The following is a 23,115-nucleotide window of genomic DNA, read 5'->3' on the forward strand; positions in this document are numbered from 1 at the left end:
CTCTGCCTTCCATTTTCTAGTGAAAAGAGTTCAAGCCTGTTGAGCCTCTCCTGATAGTTTTAACCTCTTAGTTCAGGTAAATCCAGATGTAAATCTTTTTTACATCCTGTCCAGTGCCTGTGTATCCTTTTTTTGTAATATGTAGACCAGAACTGTGCACAGTACTCAATGTGGTCTAACCAAAGGTCTATATGTTTTTAACATAATATCCCTGCTTTCCAATTCTATTAATCCAGAACCAAGATTCTAGAAAATACATGCATGATTTCCAAAGACAACATTAAGTGGTTTTACCTTATTTTGCTTGCAGAATTTGAGATTGGATTTTCAGTTTTGTGTATGTATTTGTTTTTGTTTTCATCAAGTGGTGTTAAATTATTTGACCATTTTCTACTAACTCATTTGGGAGTTCCTGTTTATGTATTGGAGGGAGAAGAAAGGCAAATCAGATAAGTGTCATGGAAAATATGAAAGTAGATGATTAAATTTTGTCAGCATTTTTCACTAATTATCCGGGACGTCATGCCAAAGAGCAGTATTTGAAGTTACTTCCCTCATTCAGTGGACAGAATGTAGCTAGTTTGTGTAAACAGGGAGTATTAGGATTTAAGTGCTCTACATTTTTGATGCATAGAACTGATTGGTGATATTAAAATCAGTCATTGTAACATATTTGTAGTAAAAATCTCACTCATTACCTAAACACATTATTTTAATAAAAGATACTAGAAGTGTATCACAATTTAATGGTAAAGCTCCTGGTAGTACAAATCTGCCAGTAGGCTAATGTTTTTTGAAAGGCGTTTTAACAGTGCCACCTAATGCCAAGAGCTAATTACTATGACAGTGTTACTGTTATGGACAGGAGGAGGGGTTTAATTTAACATAGCCCTAATTTCTCTTCTTACCACCTGTCTGTAAACAAAAAGGTGTTTTTGATTTTTGATTTCTCTCTTTATAAGTGGTAGCATATTTTCCCCAACTCCTCAATTTTTGGAGTGATCCAATCTGCTTTTAATAACCCCATGGCGAACTTGAGATAGGGTAAAATCAGACGGTTAGTTTACTTTATACACACACACACAACGTGGGGAGGAGGTGTCGCTTTGTAACCCCTGTACATTCACACACAACAAAAGAGGGATAAGGGAAAGAGGTACAGGGCAAAGATCAGAGACAAAATAAGAATTATTGTTTTGCCTGAGTCCAGAATCAAAAGTCCAATGGGGTATTCCTTCAGAGAAGTTAGCTGGCAAACTGATATCCAGTAGTGCTGACTTCCTCGATGGGAGAAGCATGTAGAGATGAATCAGTTTTACAGTAGGCGCTGGTACAGAAATTCAGATGTTCCAGTAGAAAACAGTGTAGATGAGGGCCAGGCAATTTAAATCTAGACAGAGCTCTGTTTCTGCTACTGCTTTGTTGATGGAAGATGGCAGACAGAGGCAGGCTGCTAGCTTTGGTCTGGTTTTCTCTTTTGAGATTAAACCACAACTGTGCTGGGGCCTCAACTTTTTACAATTTATATCAATAATTTAGATGAGCGGAGTGAAGGCATGGTACCTAAGTTTGCGGATGACACAAAGATAGGTAAGAAAATATGTTGTAAAGAGGGCATGAGGTTGCAGACGGATAAAGGTAGGTTGAGTGAGTGGGCAAAAGTCTGGCAGATGGAATATAATGTAGAAAAATGTGAAGTTCACTTTGGCAGGTAGAGTAAAAAAATCAGAGTATTGCTTAAATGGAGAATGGCAGCAGAATTCCAAGGTGCAGAGCGACCTAGGTGTTCAAGTGCATGAGGCACAAAAAGTTAGTATGCAGGGATAGTAAATAATTAAGGCGGCAAGTGGAATGCTATCCTTTACAACAGGAATCGAACATAAAAAATAAGGATGTTATGCTTCAGTTATTCAGGGTATTGGTGAGACCACATGTCCAATTTTTGTGTGTAGTTTTGGTCTCTTTATTTAAGGAAGGATGTAAATACGTTGGAGGCAGTTCAGAGGAGGTTTACTAGATTGATACCTGGAATGAGTGGGTTTTCTTATGAAGAAAGGTTAGATAACTCCAGTGGAAACAAGCCCAGTTTTAGAAGAGTGAGGGGTGACTTGATTGAAGTATATAAGATGCTGAATGGTATTGACAAGGTGAATGTGGAAAGGATGTTTCCTCTTGTGGGCGAGTCCAGGGTCAGGGCGCACTGTGATAAAATTAGGGGTTGCCTTTTTGGGACAGAGAAGCTTTTTTCTCTGAGGGTTGTGTGACTTTGGAACACTGTCTCAGAAGGTGTGGAGGTGGGGTCATTAAATATTTTAAGTTAGAGGTAGATAGATTCTTGTTAGGCAAGGGAATCAAAGATTTTTGGGGGTAGATGGGAATGTGGAATTCGAAACACACAAATCAGCCATGATTTTATTGAATGGCGGAGCAGGCTCGAGGGGCCAAATGGCATACTTCTATTTCATATGTTCGTGACTGAAGACAGAATTCAAAAGCTGCATAATTAAAGCAATTCAAACACCTCAAGTCTTGGTCATGTGATAGGGTGATTTCAGGTTAAGCCATTCAGCTAATGAGGCCTTATTAAAACCCGTTGGGTGGCATTTTCCGCACCTGCCCGCTGCCGAGATCATCTGGACCCACCGCAAGTCAATGGAATTCTGGCTGGGGCGCAGCCTCACCCACGATGGGACAGGGCCAGAAAACCCCGGCCAGTGTGTTTTGAGCAGGTAGCTGTAGAACCATTAGCACAATGTTGGAGATGAGGACCCCCAATACCTCTGCCTTTTCCCAGAGCTGGCTGGTCTCATCTACTAATCCTTTGTATTAGCTTGGCTGGAATGTTTATACAATACAAGGAGTGTTATTTTCCAGGAGTTTGATGAGTTAGTCCTTGTCCAATTTTAAACTGCTCAGAAACTTCCAGAACTACAATCATGTTAGTTGCAGCCATTTTATCAGTCCAGCCATTTGTCCTTTTTTTAAAAAAAATCAGAATTTAAACAAAAGAATATGGAAGAGAAACAAATTTATTTTGGATGTTTCGTTTTCTTCGTGCCTTCTTGGCAGGACAATCACAATTTACTGCAGACAACCTTTGAAGAAAAAATGTTGGCTGGCCTGAATGGAAAAAGTTGCGTTTTTCCCTTCCGAAATGTTTCACTCCTGTATACAAGCAAAACAAACTCAAGAATTGGACTTAAGGTTTGCAAGATATTATCAACTTTTTAACGTGTGGAAATAACCTGCAGAAGTTCATGCAGAAATCATTTTTTTTTCTATCAACCGTTACTCAAGATTACTGATAATTTGGTGTTTTTGTGCTTCTAAAAATGAGTTTTCCAGTAATTCTACTAAACAATTTTGAACTAAGCTGACTTTGTTGAGAGATGCAACACTTGGTTGCTATCCTGATCAAATGGACAAAAGCAGCACATCAAGTGGTCTTGCATATTTTGCTGATAAAATTCATGCACCTTTCTTTGAGGAGTAAAGAAAACCACCTCTAATACAATCTGCACTAGCCAGGAGCCTTGGGAATGGGAAAGGATTGAAACATTGCTTGTAATTAAATGTGTGAATTAACACTTTTATTCTCAATAGTGTAGGTCCTACAATTATTAACAAATGCCTACCATTCAGGCAGCAAATTTGCTGCAAGGCATTGGGGATATGGTAATTGCAACTCATTAATTTCTGTTCTTTTAAAAAATTTTCCTTTGCAGGAATGTTTGTGACAGCCGCAGGAATCTCCCAACGTGCACCTGTTCAATGGTCAGAGAATGTGATTGGAGCAGCTGTATGTTTTCCTTATGTGGTAGCTCTGGATGAGGAATTTGTTACTGTGCACAGCATGCTCGACCAGCAAAAGAAGCAGACTATTCCATTCCGAGATGGCCGCATACTACAAGACTTTGAAGGTAATTCAAAGGAAGTACCTTTTGGCTTGTTTGGGTTCAGTTACTTTAGTATTAGTAAGTTACTCTATTGTGCTTCAAAAATGTCTCTTTTACGAACTTGAAAGTTAAGGGTAAGGGGAAGAGCACTTTCTGCTACATATTTAAGCTGTGTCCAACGTCAAAAATCAAAGGCTATGCAAGCCTCCTTGGTAAGTGACAGTGACTTATTTTAACTTATTTTGCAACTTTATTTACACATTGAGCTTAGATTTCACTGCCACCAGTTTCAGAACAAAATTTGAGTTCTGTAAAGATTGTTTTCCTCTATTATGAAGTTCAGTAATGTATTGCTTCTGATTCTTGGAGAAACTGTCATATGACACCAAAACTTATATAGCACCTTTAACAAAAAGTCCCAAGTTGCTTCACAGGAGCATTATAAAACACAGTATGATCCCTAGCCGCATAAGGAAATATTAGGTTAGATGACCAAAATCTTGGCCAAAGGAGTTGGTTTTAAGAAGCATCTCAAAGGAAGAAAGCACAATAGAATGGTGTAACGAGGAGGAGAGGTGTGGGTAGGGCATTCCAGAGTTTGGGGACAATGTAGCTGAAGTTGCGACCACCAATGGTAGAGCAATTAAAATTGGGGGTGCACAAGTGGCTGGAATTAGGCGAATGCAAATATCTGAGTTGTGGGCTGATTGAGATTAGAGATAGGAAGGGGTGAGGCCATGGAGGGATTTGAAAACTAGGATGGGAATTTTAAAATTAAAATGTTGTCTGACTGCGAGCCAATGTAGGTCAGCAAGTTTAGGGTATGTTAGGGAACAGGACTTGCTATGAGTTAAGACATGGGCTGCAGACTTTTGGGTGACCCTAGGTTTACAGAGGGTAGAATGTGGGAGGCCAGTCATTAGTGTGTTGTTATAATTGAATCTAGAGGTAACAAAGATATGAATGAGGGTTTCAGCAGCACAAGAGCTGAGATAGGCAAAGTCAGGCATGGTTACGGAGGTAGAAATAGGTACTTTTGGCATTGGCGCGAAAATGGAGTCAGCAGCTCACCTTGGGTTCAAACGTGACACCACGGTTGCAAACAGGCTGGCTTAATCTCTAAATTGTTGCCAAAGAGAGAGATTGAGTCAGTAGTTAGTGAATGAAGATTGGTTCAGGGACCTAAAACAATTTCTTCAGTCTTTGCAATATTTAAGTGGAGAAAATTTCTGTTCATCCAGTGTTAATGATATGTTAATTATATTGTTAGGATACACAACACTGGGGGTGTGAGGAGAGCTGTGAGACTGAACAAAGTCAATAAACTCTCTATAAAGAAAAGTTCTGTGTCTTGGTTTCAACTTCACCAACTGGCTTGGTTCTTATTAACACCCAGTACTGGATGTGGGCTAAGCAGTCTGATAATTTAGCAACAGTGGAGGAGCCAAGAGAGCTGGTGTTGAGATGGAGCTGGGTGTTATCAGCATACATGTAAAAACTAAAGCTGTGCCTTTGGATGTTGTCACCAAGGGACACCATGTAGGTGAGAAATAGGAGGGAACCAAGGATAGACCCTTGAGGAATGCAAGAGGAGGTAAATAAAGCATACAGCATCCTAGGCTTTATTAATAGGGGCAGACAGTTCAAAGGCAAAGAAGTTACGTTAAACTGGTATAGACCACTGGTTTATTATATAGTATTGCGTTCCAGGTGCCACACTTTAGGAAGGATGTAGAAGCATTAGAGAGAGCACAGAAAACATTCACGAGAATGGTTCCAAGGATGAGGAGCTTCGGTTCCATGGATAGATTGGAGAAGCTGGAACTGTTTTCTTGGAGAAGAGGAGGTTGAGAGAGGTTTGATAGAGGTATTCAAAATCATGATGGGTTTGGACAGAGTAGATGGGGAAAAACTTTCCATTAATGAAAGGATCAAGAACAATAGGGCACAGATTTAAGGTAATTGGTGAAAGAAGCAATGATGATACAAGAAAGCCTTTTTAAGCAAGTGCTTAATTCTGGAATGCACTGCCTGAGAGTGTGGTGGAGGCAGGACCAATCAAGACATTCAAGAGGGAATTGGATTGTTATGCGAAAAGGAAGAATGTGCAGGGCTATGGGGAAATGGTGGGAGAGTGGCATTGGGCGAATTAGTCCTTCAGAGATCCAGCACGGACATGATGGATCAAATGGCCTCCTGTGTTGTAACTATTCTGTGATTCTGTAACAATGTGGAGCAGGAAGAGAAGCCATTGCAAGTGATTCTCTGGCTATGATTAGATAGATAGGAATGGAACCATGTGAGAGTGCTGTCTTGCATAGCTGGACAAGAGTGGAGAGGCATTGGATGAGGATGGTATGGTCAGCTCTGTCAAAGGTTGCAGACAAGTCAAGAAGGATGTGGAGGGAAGGTTTACTTTTATCACCATCACGTAGGATGTCATTTATGACTTTGATAAGAACTGTTTAACTCAAGCCTTGAATTCTGGAAAAGATGGGAATGGATTTGGGAGGTGACAACATGTTCTAGGACTTTGGAGAGGAAAGGGAGATTGGAGATGGGACAGTAGTTTGCAAGTTCAGTGGGATGAAGAGTATTTTTTTTTAGGAGGAAGAGGGGTGAAGACAACAGTTTTAAAGGAGAGTGGGATAACACCTGAAGAGAGAAAACTGTTTACAGTAGCAGCTAACATGGAGATCAGGAGGGGCAGTTGGTTGATCAGTTTAGTGGGAATAGGATCGAGGGAACAGGAGGAGGATCTCATGAACAGGATGAGCTCAGAGGGGGCATGAGGGGGATAGAGGATCTAGAAAAAGATGCAAGTTCAGGGCTAGGGCAGGAGGGAGCATTAAAGGAAGTTTGTCCAGGTGGACTAGTTGAAGGGAGGGACGCAGCAGAGGCAGCTGATCAGATTGTCTTAATCTTATTGACAAAGAAGTCCATGAGATTCTTACACTTGAAGGAGGGGACAGAGGGAGTGGTTTAAGAAGACTCTATGCAGTTGAGAAAAGAAACTAGTGTATTTGCACTCTGGGATGATGTTGAAATAGCGAGCAGTTTTATCAAATGAGAGCATGATCTGATGATGTTTTAGGTGGTCCAGGCAGATCTGGTGGTGAATACTTAATCAAGTTAACTACCATGTCCTTCCAAGTATGTAGCCCTTGGATTTAAGGGAGTGGAGATGAAGGCCATGCCAGGGTGAGATGGAAAGAGCAATGGTTTAATTGGAAGCTAGGGCACCAAAGATGGAGATAATGGTGCAGTTGAGTAAATCAGTAGCTGCAGAAATGTTGTGGTGAACAGTGAGCCAAATGCGATATAGTTCGGATTTTGAAAGTGCAGTTGTAAGTTGAATTGGGGGATGGTTTTCCAGGGATGGATACAGCAGGAGGTAGGTGGAAGAGGCCTGGAAGGGAGATGTGAGTGGTGAGTAATGCAAGGAAGTGATCAGACATGGTCTTATCTTTAATTGATACAATGGGGCTAACAAAACCAAGTGAATGACAAGGTCAGGGGGGAAGGCTGTGAATATGGGATGGGGAGTTTACATGGAGAGAGAGATTTAGGGAGAAAAAGAGGGCTGTGGTTTCAGATGAGAGTGTCACCTTAGCTCAACTCTTTGAAACTCCCTCCCCTAATTCTGCCCACCGCTTGTTCTTTTAAAAGCCTTTTTAACACATTTTCTCCAACAAGCAGCTATTTAATTTACCTCTTTCCCCACCGTATGATATTTTTCTACATGGGGAAAGTTGCTCATTCAATGAATGGACTTGATTGAGTAACTTTTGAGGGTCCAGAACAACTTATGCCACAGTAATAAACTAAAACAATACTTAACGAGGATCAGTACAAATGAGATAGGCTGGTACAATAACTTGTTTTTAATGCAGATAAGGAAATATAAATGAGGGGAGGTCTTTGGCCCATCTACCTCATCTAATGAAAAACAGAAAATGCTGGAAAAACTCAGCAGGTCTGCAGCATCTGTGGGGAGAGAAACAGAGTTAATGTTTCGAGTCCATATGACTCGAACCAGCATTTCCTGTTTTAAATTTAGATTTACAGCATCCGTAGTATTTTGCTTTTACATCGTCTAATTGTCTTATGAATGGATTGAGTATTTACCTTCAGTGCTCTATCCAGGAGACCATTCAAATATTAATCACCTCCTGTAGAAATGCATCCTGACATGATTCCTTAAGTTGTCTTTTGTACCAATGTCTCTTTCCTTCTCTCATGATTTATTTTGTAATCATACTCTGGATTCGTTTTTTTTCTGGTCCACTTAATACTAGCAAAAAATCAAGCAATACACATCAGTTTCTGTCACTGAGAAGTTGAAACACTTTAAGATCTGAAAGTTGCTCTGCCTTCTCGCTCCTTTCCTTTCCTCTCTTTCTCCTCCCCGACCCCACCCCTCCAACCTCCCCAACCACTCCAACGCATTTTTAACACTGATTATGCGATTGATTTTTCTTTTTGCAAGGATAATACATATTGTTCAAGATCCCTGAATGACACATTTAACACATCAGGTGTCTGCAGCAGTTACAGGATTATTGCATTCAGTTGCAGGCTATGCTGCAATCTCATCTTGGGCACTGACTGAGATCAATCTTTTTTCATTCATTCATGGGAAATGGGTATTGCTTGGAAGGTCAGCATTTATTGCCTAACACTTGGATGAGGTGATGGTGAGCCACCTTCTTGAACTGTTGCAACCCATGTGTTCCAGGATTTTGACCCAGCAACAGTGAAAGAACAGTGATATATTTCCAAGTCAGGATGGTGTGAGACTAGGAGGGGACTTTGGAACTTGTGGTGTTCCCACACACACATCTGTTGTTCTTGTCCTTCTAGGTGATAGAGGTCATGGGTGCTGTTGAAGGAGGCTCGGCAAGTTGCTGGAGGGCATCTAGTATGTGGTATACACTGAAGCCACAGTGCACTTGTGGTGGAGGGAGTGAATGTTGAAGTGGTGGATGGGGTGCCAATCAAGCAGACTGCTTTGTCTTGGAATCCCTCCATAATTCCTGGGGCTTCTTTTCGGGAATGCCAAAGAGCCAGTCTGTCCCTTCCCTTCCTCCATCAACAGTATATCTGTGGAAGGATCTAACAATCTGGAGGCTTTTGTCACAACAGAAGCTACCTTTGTTGTTGTTCAATATGCACTTTCTATGTATTTTCTACATTTGTTTTTCTGTACTTTTAGCACCATATTTACTTCCTTCCCAGTGGTGTTAAGTCAGTCAAGAGCAGCTGGGTTTCTAATGATGTCATGAGCAGGCAAAAGTTTCACCTCCTGTGTTCCTAGAGTTTTCAAAGTAATGAATATTTATATTGGTAGATACAGCAAAATGAAGGTACTTGTTGAAGATTACATTGTAGAGGATATGGCATGAGAATTGTTCAGTGTGCATATTTTAGTCAATTTATCAACTGTTTGGGCTTAAAAGGACAATGTATACCTAATAATAATAATAATAAAAACAAAAAATTGCAGATGCTGGAAATCCAAAACAAAAACAGAATTACCTGGAAAGGTAAATGTATACCTAATAACTGATTGCCTGAGGTTGTTGACCAATATCTATTACGTAGCTTGCAATTTCTGGAGCTAATGATTTTTTTAATAATTGTTCAAATCTTCAGAACAAAAGCAAAATGCTGTGGATGCTGGAAGCACTCAGCAAGTCAGACAGCATCTTTGGAGTGAGCAACAGTTCATGTTTCAGGTGGCCTGAAAAGTTGACTCTTTCTCTTGCCACAAATGCTGTATTTCCTGCTGAGTCTTTCCAGTATTTTCTGCTTTAGTTCAAATCTTTAGTTTAACCTTGAATGTCCAGATTAGATCAGAATGAATTACATTTTCTCTTAATTGAACAACATAGACCATGACAAAAATGCTATTTAGTTATTTGCATTCACTTGTGTTTTTGGCAGTATATTAGCTGAATTTGCAGACTGATTTGTTAGGTCTGTTACTCAATAGGGAAACTGATTTTAGCCACAAGTAAACAAGTACATATCCTGGTACCTTTGCCTTTGGAAAAGCAAATTCAAGATCTTCTGGCCAGCGAAAGAGTAGAAGAAGCACTTCTACTTCTAACAAAAGGAGCTCGACGGAACATTCCAAAAGAGAAATTCCAGGTTAGTAGGATTTTAAGCGGGGAAACTGCTAACTCTATTCTGTTAAATGTAAAGACCATTGTTTGTTTAATGTATTCAAATGGTGAATATTGGACTTATATTTATCTGGGTCATTCATTGTTTATTGCCAGAGGTTTATAATGTTTCTTGTTTGTTCCACTTATATCTCATCGTCTGCATCAAGTACTACCCATTGCAATTTTGGAAAATAAGCATGGCTTTCCCCCAATAACCACCCATTACTGACATGGTGACAAACACAGATCTATGTTGCCTTACTATTTATCGTTGCTGCAGTTCGTTATTGCCCCCAGGCCTCCTACAAACTTGCTGAAATATGAAAGTGAATGTGGTGCATTTATATTCTCTTCAACTATGATTATGTTTAGCTGTTTTACTCTAATCAAGTCTGTGTATTTAAAAAAATATGCTTTTTGTGAACTAAGTACTCCTCTATGTTCTCATCTTGTCCCAGGGGCAGTTACTAATAAATAATATATTAGGAGTGAAATATTAAAAGTGCAGTGCATGGTGAAAATTTATGCACCAAAATAAAACTGCATCACACATTTACTTTGCTAATGTTATGAAGTGTATTGCTTTTGTTTTGCACGTTGCAAAATACTTGAGGTGGATGCAGTAGTATTTGGTTAGAGGGCTTTTATTGCATGATTTTGTTATGGATTGAAGCAGTATTCTTCTTGCAGAAAAATATGTTTTTAAGTCTCACTAGCCCCAATATGCTAATCTTCAAAACATTTATATGAATAATTAATGATCAGATATTAGAGCATAACCAACATCCATGGGGTTTTATATTTCTAGATGATGCATGCACAGCTTGTGGTGATTGCATCTAAAAAAAATTAACTCTTCCAATTGTTTGTTTTTTAAGATTTTAGCTCCAGTCGTTAGTCCATGTTGATTGTTGTAAGGCTTTAGCTAACTATATGTCTACTCAATGGTGTTCATAGATACTTCACTAACCATTTTTGTTTATAATATGCAGGGTTTGCACAGAAGAATTCTGCAGCAAGCAGGATTTATACAGTTTGGCCAGCTTCAATTTTTAGAAGCTAAAGAACTCTTCAGGTTTGAGCATTCCTGGTACTGTGTAAAATCAGTTAATAGCTGCCTGATTTTGTATGTTAATTCTGAAGTGTTGGTACACAAATCTAATTTCTTTTAATAGTTTGCATTAATCCCAATGTTAAGGATCGTGCATTACATATCTGTTGTATGTTTCACAAGGCTGTTTTTTTTCTATTAATTAAATAACAAATATCATATCTGGCAAATTGGTTAACCATCACACACACGATTATTTACCTACTAAATCTGTTATGTTTAAAATATTGGTTTTTTTGTTTTAATTTTACTAAATTCTACAACCAATTGTATTTAAAGAATAGTTGAGGGGAGGAGTGTCCAAATATCAAATTTAGGAAAGCAATAACCATCCTTGTTACATACAAACTGCAATTTGTTCCGTTATGGTATTTGCTTTACGTGATTCAGTATAATTACGACAGCTACTCAAGTCTGCTCTGGGTAGCCAATCTATTAGTTCAGTGTCATGCAATCCATTGCCTTTAATGGTGTTTAATGAACCATTGCAGTTGCTATCAAAAATTTTCAGAATTCTATTTGTTCTGCTGTTCATCTAAAGGTTCAACTTGATCTAACCCAATTATGCAATTCTGTCAAACAACCTTAAATGAACTATGGCTCTAAGTGTCATAAAATCTTGCAGCACGGGAGAAGGCCATTCAGCCCATTGTGTATGTGCTCTTTGAAAGAGCTATCCAATCAGCCTGCTCCTACTCCTCCAGTTCATACTTGTGTCAATTGTTAGTTCATATCTAGCTATTTAATGCCTTTTATTGACGAAGTAGTTCCTTTAAGACAGCCTGAGACATTTTACTATCCAGATGAACATATTCTATTAAACATTGATAACTTGTGTTTATTTTAGTTTTGTCTTTGTCAACAGGTCTGGCCAACTTGATGTAAGAGAGTTGATGTCTCTTTATCCATTACTGCTTCCTTCAACCTCTACGTTTATACGGTCCCACCCCCCATTACATGAATATGCTGATTTAAATCAACTAATGCAGGGTGACCAAGAGAAGATTACAAAGTGCAAGCGCTTCCTTATGAGCTACTTGAATGAGATTCGGAGCACTGAAGTAGCAAATGGTTATAAAGAAGATATAGATACAGCTTTGCTGAAACTGTATGCTGAAGCTAATCATGACAGTTTGCTGGATTTGTTGGTTTCTGAAAATTCATGTCTCTTAGTGGACAGTATTCCCTGGCTGGAAAAACACAAAAAGTATGTAACTCAATTGTCTTGTATTTCATAAAATTTGGTGGGTATCATAGCCTTTTGTGTTTGAAGAACATAAGAAAAGTCAAGGATGAGAAAAGCCATTTGGCCTAAACAATGTTCATCCCTAAGTATCTCAAAGTAGGATCCAAATGAATCCTGTAATTCCTGCCTCCAATTTGCTTTTGACCCTCCCACTCTGCCTAACAGACCATTCCAAAAATGGCCTCTGAGTAAAAGTTCTTCCTGATATCTGAATTAAATGAAATTTTACCTCATTTCTATTTATTTCCAATGACCTTGCTTTCTTAGCTTTTAGTGAAGTAATCATTTGCTTGTAATGCATGTACACTATTACTTGAGGCCTTCCTCTTAACTGCTTTCTTTGAAGGCTGTAAACCTTTTTAATCTTTACCCATGTCTCATGCACTTTACATTTGGGATTAGTTTTATACTTCTGTTCTGTACCTCTTGCAATGCAGACAGATATTTTAATGGTATGGTGACTAAGACTGAATACACTTCTGAAGCAATCTGACTAGTTGCACTGCTGCAGCATGACTTCTATAGATTTACATTATACTGTTCTGTTTCTTATCCTAGAGTTCTAGCTTTTCAATTGATTTTCCACATTTATCAGACAATGAAAGAGACATTTTAATTATTGGGTTTCCATATCACATTCTAAGCTACCTTCTTCATCTTTAGCTCTGCTCATTGGATGCTTATTACACAGGGATCAAAATAATGTGATTTTTATGAATCTTGTACCCTGTCTTCCTTTTACTCAATCAATAGAATTGACAAGTTTGGTTAGCTTTTATTTAGACTAGAAACAGAATCCAAATAAGCCCTGCCTCCATTCCGATGATCTAACAGTTACTGATTTTCCTACTTCTTCTTGGGATGGTCGTGCTGCTTACACATTAAAATAGATTCTCAATTTGAGTGTGAATAAATGTAGCCTTTTGCCAGTGGACTGTGCTGAGCCTGGCTAAAATTACATCGAGGGATGTAGAATCATAGAAAGTTAATGGCATAGAAAGAGGCCATTTGGTCCATCGTGTCTGTTCCAGCCGAAAAATGAGCTATCCAATCTAATTAGACTTTCCAGCATTTGGCCCGTAGCCCTGCAGGTTATGGGACATCAGGTGCATATCCAAATGCCTTCTAAGTGAGTTGAGGGTTTCTGCCTCTACGACCCTTTTTAAGCAGTGAGTTCCAGACCCCCACGGATTTCTGGGTGAAAAAGTTTTTCCTCATCTCCCCTCTAATCTTTCCACCAATCACTTCAAACCTATGACCCCCCCTAGTCACTGACTTTTTTGCTAAAATAAATTAGCCCTTCCCATCCACTCTATCCAGGCCCCTCACAATTTTGTACATCTCAGTCAAATCTCTCCTCAGCCTCCTCTGTTCCATTGTGAACAGCCCCAGCCTATTCAATGTTTCCTCATCGCTGCAATTTTCCAGTCCTGGCAACATACTTGTAAATCTCCTCTGTACCCTCTCTAATGCAATTATATCCTTTCTGCGATAAGGTGACCAGAACTGTACAGTGTACGCACGTTGTGACCTAACTAATGTTTTATATGGTTCCAGCATAACCTCCCTGCTGTTATATTCTATACCTCGGCTAATAAATGAAAGGATTGATGGCCAAGGTATGAGGAATGAATTAAATGAAAGAAACTGGGAAATGTTAGTGATTACTCAACGGAAATAAAATACAATATTTCCAAAACGATATAATGTTGAGTATAAAGTAGAATTGCCCAAGAAAATTGAACATATGCTAAATGTGCAATGTCCAAAACGGACGAATAGATCATGTGGAAGTGTGGAAAAAAATTATAAAATTGTCAAATTTACAGGAGAATAAAGTAATAGACACTGAGTAAAATAATTTAAACAGGATAAAAGATGTAGTGTGTAAAGAAGACCAAGAGATCATGCTCGCTAAATATAGTGAACCCAAAGCCCAAAAAGGTTCTTGTGATATATGAGAGCAGTTAGTTTGGAAGTTAGAATTCAAAGCTTTAAAAACTGCAGTAAAATTAAGGATAAATTAGTTGCAACATTAAATCACTATATTTACTGAATATTCATTAAAGAAAGTATCCAATGTGCTATCCAATTTCTGTAGCATACTAAATATTCTAAAGGCTTTTGAAGTCAGCCTGATAGCAATGGTGAGATTGACTACAAACCACTCGATGCTTAAACTCCTGCATAAAGAACAAAAACATAAATAGGAGCAGGAATAGGCAATTTGACTCTTCAAGCCTGCTTTACCATTCAGTGCGAGATTCTGACCTTCAGCCTTAATTCCACCTTCACAAACTATTCCCAACTCCCTTGATTCCTTCAGTATCCAAAAATCTATCAATTGCTGTCTCAAATATACTCAATAATCATCCATATACAGAATTACAAAGAACCATAAACCTCTAAGTGAAAAAGATTTATCTTCCTCTCAGTCCAAAATAATCAACCCCTTATTCTGAGACTGCATCCCCTAGTTCTAGACTCCCCAGCTTAGGGAAACATCATTCCAACATTTATCCTGTCAAGCCCCTTAAGAATTTTTTTATTTCAATGAGATGACCCTTCATTCTTATAAACACCAGAGAATATAGGTCCATTCTACATGATCTCCCCGAATATGACAATCTGTCATCCCAGGAATCAATCTAGTGAACATTTGTTGCATCCCCATTTGGAGGCAAGTGTATTCTACCTAGGGTAAAGAAACCAAAACTGTACGTAAAATTACAGGTGTGTTCTCATCAAGGTCCTATAAAATTCTCGTAAGACTTTACAAAGGGATTGTGGTACAAAAACAGTAATAAAGGCTAACGTATTATTCCCTTTGCTGAAAAAATAGACTTTTTTGTCAAAGGTTTTGGAGTTGCGCTCATCAGGACAATTCACAAGAAAATACCAATGTCATACGACACAACATATTTATACTGCATGAGAATAGTACTGATTGCCAACTGGTAGAAGTGTTGCGATGGAGAATGCACCAGTTGATGGTGACTGACTGTTAATTGCCAAGCATTTTTGAAATTTAAACCAGGCAGCTTGACTCTGGTCAAGTCATTGCCCTAGGGAGTGAACCAGCAAATGGATGTCATTTATTTAGCTGAAACAGGTGCCGTGTGTGTAAATGTTCTTTCTGCCTGCAAAGACCAGTGCCCTGTGTATTAATATATGTAGCTTCCAGTACATGCAAATGTGCCGCACTGCGAGTCCAACTCAAATTGGTTGGCAGTGTAATTCTTAGCACACTAAGGATTATTTAGCAATGTTGTCCAATTGCAGAACGCTTCTAATGTTGGACGCTGTGTTTTGAGTTTTGCAAGCACGGGCTGGTTGGGTATGGGCCATAACTTGCCCATTGCAAACAGAAGTAGGGACATGCTGTTTCATATTACCCGCCAGTCTTTGGGAATACATCCTACATACCTAGCATTACTTCCATTGTTCCCTCTTACCTTCCCTGTTAATTGCATTTCTTAAGAGATGTTAAATATCATTCCCCTTTCACAAATCCATATTGACTCTGCCCAGTCGTACTATGATTTTCAATGTGTGCTATTACCATGTCCTTAATAATAGATTTTAGTATTTTCCTTATTATAGGTCAGGCTAACTGACCTACAGTTCCGTTTTATTTATTCCCTTGTTTCTTGAATAGCAATGTTATGTTTGCTACCTTCTAATCCATGAGAACTGTTCTAAAATCTAAGAAATTCAGAATGATGAAAACCACTGCATCCACGATTTCTGTAGCTAGCTCTTTTAAAAGCTCAAGGAATAGCCCATCAGATGTTGGGGATTTATCAACTTTTAAATAATTTCTCTCGAACTTTTTTTAAAATTTTTAAAAATTTCTTCATTCTCACTAGATCTTTATTCCCCACTATTTCTGAAATGTTCATTGTGTCTTTCTGTTGAAAAGATAGGTGCAAAGTATTAATTCATGTCTCTGCCATTTTCTTGTTCCCTTTATTATTTCTCCTTCCCTCCCTCTAGGGGACACAAGTTTACTTTCATCAACCCCACTTTATTTATATACCTAATAAACACAGATTGTAAAAGCCTCTATATCTCTTGCTGGTCTACTCCAATTCTGTTTTCTGTGTGTGTGTGTGTGTGTGTGTCTCTCTCTCTCTCTCTCTCTTTCTCTCTTTTTTGGCAATGCTCTCGCTACTTTTTTGTCAATACACTAACTTCTTCAATCTGGAAATCTGTTGTTCACAATCACCAGTTGTCTGGAATTTTTTTGAGCAGTCCAAGCAACTTGACAGTTTATGACATCAAGAAGCAGCATGAAAAACTATTTAAATTTTTTAAATGGAATTTAATTTAATGGAAGATACAGTATTTGGATAAATAAAACAGCTTTTAGTACTGCTTTATAATTTTTATCACTGTTTTATGTTTCAGGTAAATATTCATATCTACGGTTTACAATCTTGTGGTTAGGCATTCTAACATCATTCTAATGTCATTCTGTAATCCAGAAATGTCTTGGTCCCAATTCCGGACTGGAGAGGTTACAGTGTATTATCAGCTGCTTTTAATCTAATACAATCTTTAACTTCTCTTGTTAGCCAGGGTTGGATGACTTTTCCTGTGGGCTTTTATTCCTCCAGAAGATGTAATCATTAAGAAAATGAATTATTTCTTCATGTTTGCCAATGCTTATCTACTATCATATCTATTTAATCTAGTTTGCTGACCTACCTTAGCCACCATGCCCTTTGTACCTACATGGTTTGCTTTATTCCGGTTTTGTACCCTAGTTTTGGATTTAACGATATCAGATCATGGTCACTTTTCCCCAGAGTTTCCTTTGCTACAAGGTTATTAATTAACCCTGTCTTATTGCACAAAACTACATCTAAAATAGCCTGTTCCCCAGTTGGTTCCTTGACATTGACCTAGATAACTAAATTGTATGCATTCCATGAACTCCTCTCCTCTAATATTCCAGATCTTGTTTGCCCAATCTACCCAAACTGTTACTGTTACAAACTTGTCTTTTCTCTTACAACTTCTGAATTACCCTTTTTCCTGAATCTTCTAAATCCTTCATTTAAACTGCTTAATTTTTTCTGACTCCTCCCATATCCAACTCCCTCCATTCCCCCAATCTTCCACAGTTTAAAGCTGCTTCACTTGGGCCACTTAAATGGCCACTTGACTTGGGTATTATAGAAAGTGATAGTGTAATAAGATGAAAGGATTGCCTGTACCCAAGGTTAGGAACACCATGAAAGCAACTCGAATGTATCTTTTTTAAAAAGTTTTGAGTGTTTTCTGATGTCTAGTACAAAAGATATGCACACCTGAAATCCAGCTAAATGCTATAACACTTGAAATTTTTTAAGGTAAGTGAACAAATATTTTAACTTGTGTTTTTCTGAACATAGGTATTTTGCACTTGGCCTTCTTTACCATCATAATGGTCAAAATGAAGCAGCACTACAGGTAAATTGGTGCTTACACACCTTATTTAAATACCTTTGTTACTCACTGTGTATAATCTCTGAATTGGCGCGACTCACTGAAGGAAATAGATTGAAGTCTCTCAATTAGTGGGGGTGAGGAGGGGGGAAATACAAATAATGACTCAGCTATATAGCCCAGGAGCACTGCCATCATAAGTTGGCCGATTTGGCTGGCTAATTTTCCATATTTCATTGCCTTCTGTGCATGTGTCATGAAGCTTGCTAAATTTGAGCAATCCAGACTTTTTTTACATTTGTCTTCTAGCTACTCAAATGGGTGGAAATAGTGATGGAAGCTGTGGTGGTTAACAGCATATCACTGATGTAGGTGCTTTTATATAGTGCAGGACTCAGCCAGACTTTCAGGTTTCTAAAAGAGGAATGCAGTTAACGTTTTGAGTCCATATGACTCTTCATCAGATGAAGTTCTGATAAAGAGTCATACGGACTCGAAATGTTAATTGTCTTCCCCTCCGCAGATGCTGTCAGACCTGCTGAGTTTTTCCAGCTATTTTTGTTTCAGATTTCCAGCATCCGCAGTATTTTGCTTTTATTTCAGATTTCTAATCTTGACGAATCAAAGCAAATTCGTACTTCATTTGCAGCTGGTTGCAGGGCACCCACAATTGGGGAACACAGTAGTCTTAGTGCAACATGAAATTGCTTACAACTATGATGTGTTGATGGGTCCATTTACAATGATATTAAATAGATTCTTCTCACAGTTGAGGGCGAGCAATTATGAGGGTAAGTGAAAGTTCACTGTTGTAGATGGTGCTGCTATGAAATGTATGATAAGTACTTGTTTTAGAAATAGCCCAGTGTAAATCACTTGCTGTGAGAACATTTATTGGGATTCCTGCAGAGAATTTTCATGTAATTACGATGGAACGCTTTTTTGAAAAATTATTCACTTATGGGATCTGGGTGTCGCTGGCCAGGCCAGCATTTATTGCCCATCCCTGATTTACCTTGAGAAGGTGGTGGTGAACTGCCTTCGTGAAGCGCTGCAATCCATGTGGTCTGTGTACACCCACAGTGCTGTTCGGGAGGGTGTTCCAGGACTTTGACCCAGCAACAGTGAAAGAACAGCGGTGATATGTTTCCAAGTCAGGATGGTGTGTGGCTTGAAGGGGAACTTCCAGGTGATGGTGGTCCCATGCATCTGCTGCCCTTGTCTTCTAGATGTTAGCTATGGCGAGTTTGGAAGGTGTTATCTAAGGAGCATTGGTGAGTTCCTGCAGTGCATCTTGTAGATGGTACACACTGCTACCAATGTGCATTGGTGGTGGAGGGAGTGAATGTTTGTGGATGGGGTGCCAATCAAGTGGGCAGCTTTTTCCTGGATGGTGTCAAGCTTCTTGAGTAGTGTTGGAGCTGCACTAATCCAGGTAAATTGAGAGTATTCCATCACATTCCTGACTCATGCCTTGTAGATGATGTACAGACTTTGGGGAGTCAGGAGGTGAGTTACCACAGATTTTCTACCTTTAACCTGCACTTGTAGCCGCAGTATTTATATGGCTAGTCCAGTTCAGTTTCTGGTCAGTGGTAACCCCCCAGGATGTTGATAGTGGGGGAATTTAGCGATGGTAGTGGCATTGAATGTCAGTGCTGTTCCTAATGTTCTGACTTGGAGATTTTACTGGTTATGGAATTAGAACAGCACAAGTAAATGCAATGAGATTGAAAATTTCATCTAGGAAGGTCAGTCAATACTTCATCTAGGAAGAGCATCTATTTAAAATTCCTGATTCTAACTGGGATCAACAGAGAAATTCACTGCTGTCCAACATAGCTGGTTATGAGAATTTACTAAAATGTGCAATTATATATAACGATGTGCCCTTTTGACCATAGTATGTAATGCAAATCCCTTCCCACGGCAATTGTAGGTGAAGTGCTTATGCGAGTTGAGTCTAGCAATATAAAGGTCTGCCTAGAGGCATTGGGATTTTTCTCCTCCCCTAACATCTACCCCTCCCTCCCCCAGGTGGAGACCACTGCCCATAAAAGGGGCAATCCAGTAAGATTGGTGTGAAGATTGGTCCTCCAAATCTAGTATTGGATAGCAACTATAGATGCAGCAGGCCCATGACGTTAACTAAGAAAGGGTTTCTGAATGCAAACACAGTGTATTAATGTATAACCCTGTACATCTTAAGTGATCATAATATGGGCTAGCATGGCAATAACTCATAATGCCTTTAACATAAAACATCCCATAGCACCTCACAGGAGCACTATAAAACAGAACATGACACCGAGCCACATAAGATGATATTAGGTTAGATGACCAAAACCTTGGTAATAGAGCTGGGTTCAAAGGACTGCCTTAAAAGAAGAAAGCATGGTAGAGAGGTGGCGAGGAGTAGGGAAGATATTCCAGAGCTTAGGGCTTTGGTAGTTGGCATGGCCACCAAAGGTAGAGCAATTAAAATCGGGGGTGCCCAAGAGGCCAGAATGAGAAGAGTGCAGGTATGAATGTTGTGGGACTGGAGGAGATTACAGATATAGGGAAGGGTAAGGCCATGGAGGGATTTGAAAATGAATATGAGAGCTTTAAAGGAAGGTGCTCCTTGACTGTGAAACAATCTGGGTCAGCAAATTTATGGGGTGATAACTGGATGGTCCCTGGTGTGAGTTAAAACATGGGCAGCAGAATTCTGAATGACCTCAAGTTAATGGAAAGATGTATGTGGGAGACCAGCCAAGAGTGTGTTGGAATAGTTGGATCTAGAAATAACAAAGGCACGAATGAGGGTTTCAGCAGCAGCAAATGAGCTGAGACAGGCAAAGTGTTAGAGATGGAAATAGGTGCGCTCAGTGATGGTGCGGATATGAGGTCAGAAGCTCATCTTGGGATCAAATGTGACACCAAGATTGCAAACAAACTTGTTTAATCCCAGACTGTTGCCAGAGAGCGGGATGGAGTCCAGTAATTATGTAATGGATTTTGGAGTGAGGACCAAAAAACAATGGCTTCAGCCTTATCAAAATTTAATTAAAACATAATTGGTAAATAGGCGTGGAAGCCTTCAGTAGTTTGTTTAAACTGATGTCTGTGATTTAAAATGAACACTCAACCTTTTGTTTTTCTGTGGTGTCTCACTACATTCTGTTCATGACATTTTTTATATTTCTTAGCACTCTGGAAAACAACAATAGGAAAGATTGCAAATTTTGGAGAAGTTAATGTGATTATACAGATTGTGGTTGTGTTAAGAAATGTCACCTTCACTGAGCAGTCAGGGGCATGCAGGCTTTGCTGTAATGGAAAGTAGTGACTGTGAATGCAGAATCAATTTAAAATTCCCAACAGGCATGAAGGAAATCAAGTATGAGTAAATGTGCCCCTTGGGTATAGCTCAGTTCATACCTTTGTGGCTTGTTATCATTTTTCAGAACGTTGCAGATTTCTGAACTGATTGTCAGCTTGTCCATATATAATTAACATAAATCTGACTTGACTTGAAGTAGTTTTTAATGAATATTCATTTGTCAAGTAATAGATTTCCCAATTTATTTGAAACCCAGTTCAGTGCTATCTGCATAGTTTGGCAGTTTACTATGCCACCTTTATGTCATTTTTAAATGCACTAAATTCTGATGCCACTCACTGCAGGATTTCATTTATTGTTTGTCTTGTTAATTTTTAATATTTTAGCACATCATGTTATTCTTTGTCATGCTCCATTTTGATGTAATGATTACAGAATGTAAAATTGAAGCTATGTTAAAGATGAGATTCATTCTTTAATCATTAAAAAGAGAACCAAGTCATTGTACCACACTCAACTTCAGAAACTGAGTGAAAATAGCAGCCTGATTCAAGCTACCCCTATTTTGTGCTATATTTGTTTTCAACAAATATTTTTTTGAAAGTTAATGACAGTAGCTACCTGCATTTATATAGTGCCTTTAACAGAGCAAAACTGTATTTCACGGTAGTGTAATCAAAAAAAAGAATTGGCACACAGCACAAGAAGATGGGATGACTAAAAGCTTGATCAAAAGAGGTGTCTTTTAACACATGTCTTAATGAAATAGAGGGTGATGAAGAGGTTTAGGTCAAGGAACTTGCTTTCAGATCAAGGTCACTGTCTTCATCAGCTTTCTCAAACAAGTGCACAAATCTGTATCTTAATCTAGTCTTGGCTGCCAGCATAATCCTCATTTAATTTCAAAAAATTAATTTGGTATATTTTTAAGATGAGTACTTGGATTACTATGGGAACTGAATTACAAATGAAAAGAAGCAATGTTAAATCTGTACAAATTGGTGATTGGGCTGCAGTTAGATTTTGGGTGCCTCACTTCAGGAACAATGGTCAGGTCATTGTGTAGGTGTAAGTGAGATTTACTAAAGTACCAGGGATGATGATGAAATATAAGCAGACATTTTGTTACAACAAAGAAGATTAAGAGGAGAAAAAGCAAAATGCTGCAGGTGCTGAAAATCTGAAACAAAACCTGAAAATGTTAAACACTAAGCAAGCTGAACAGTATCTTTGGAGAGAATGGATGTGTTAGCATTTGAGGCGTAGACCTTTTGTCAGAACCAAGAAATTACTGCTGCAGAACTTTTACAAAGAAACAGGACAAAGAGAGTGTTGTTCCTCAAGTCTGTGTTGAGCTCAATTGGAACAGTAAAGAAGGGCAAAAGGTGGAAGTTAAATTGAAGTAGGACAGGCAACTAAATTGACAACTGACAGGAAGGTTGAGTCATACTTGTGAATAGAATGTGAGTTTGGCAAAGTAGCCATTTCATCTGTGTTTGTCTCCATTTTAGAAGAGAGCAGGTAGAGGTGTTTAAGATTAAGGGACTTTGTATCTCCCATTTACCTCATCAGTTTCCACTGTTCAGTCAGCCATTAATTACAAGGCTGTTAGATTCTGATTTCTTCAATGCACCAGTTGTCCTCCTAAGGGTGATGGTTTAGCAGTTTGGAGGTTTAACATTGACATGTTGACTGTGCACATGGTGAAAGCCTTTGAGTTTGTAATTTTATACTTAGCTTTATTTGGTCAAAAAAAATTATAAGTATATAGATTGCAAACTCCAGCCTTTTCTATTTCAAATTATGCACTCAGCCTAGAGCTTCCGATCTCTGGGGGCGGTGGGGGGTCGTACCCAGGAGGTATGCAGAAGCTGTGCTGGGGGATCCCCCAGAAGTCCCCATACAAGGACTGCATGGGAATTGCCCAGGAAGTT

General features: G+C 38.9%; 1 protein-coding gene across 8 annotated transcripts in view; it reads left to right on the forward strand.

Annotated features, from left to right (window-relative positions):
- tgfbrap1 (transforming growth factor, beta receptor associated protein 1) overlaps positions 1-23,115 on the forward strand; it is a 96,138-nt gene that overhangs the window by 33,598 nt on the left and 39,425 nt on the right. For all 8 annotated transcript variants that reach the window (XM_041199389.1, XM_041199391.1, XM_041199395.1 and 5 more), the window contains 5 exons: positions 3,726-3,920; positions 9,892-10,049; positions 11,059-11,141; positions 12,043-12,384; positions 17,823-17,880. In XM_041199389.1, the coding sequence (XP_041055323.1) occupies positions 3,726-3,920; positions 9,892-10,049; positions 11,059-11,141; positions 12,043-12,384; positions 17,823-17,880 (836 nt within the window). The remainder of the gene's footprint in view (positions 1-3,725; positions 3,921-9,891; positions 10,050-11,058; positions 11,142-12,042; positions 12,385-17,822; positions 17,881-23,115) is intronic.

The sequence above is a fragment of the Carcharodon carcharias genome, chromosome 11 (assembly GCF_017639515.1).
Source record: "Carcharodon carcharias isolate sCarCar2 chromosome 11, sCarCar2.pri, whole genome shotgun sequence".
NCBI lineage: Eukaryota > Metazoa > Chordata > Chondrichthyes > Lamniformes > Lamnidae > Carcharodon > Carcharodon carcharias.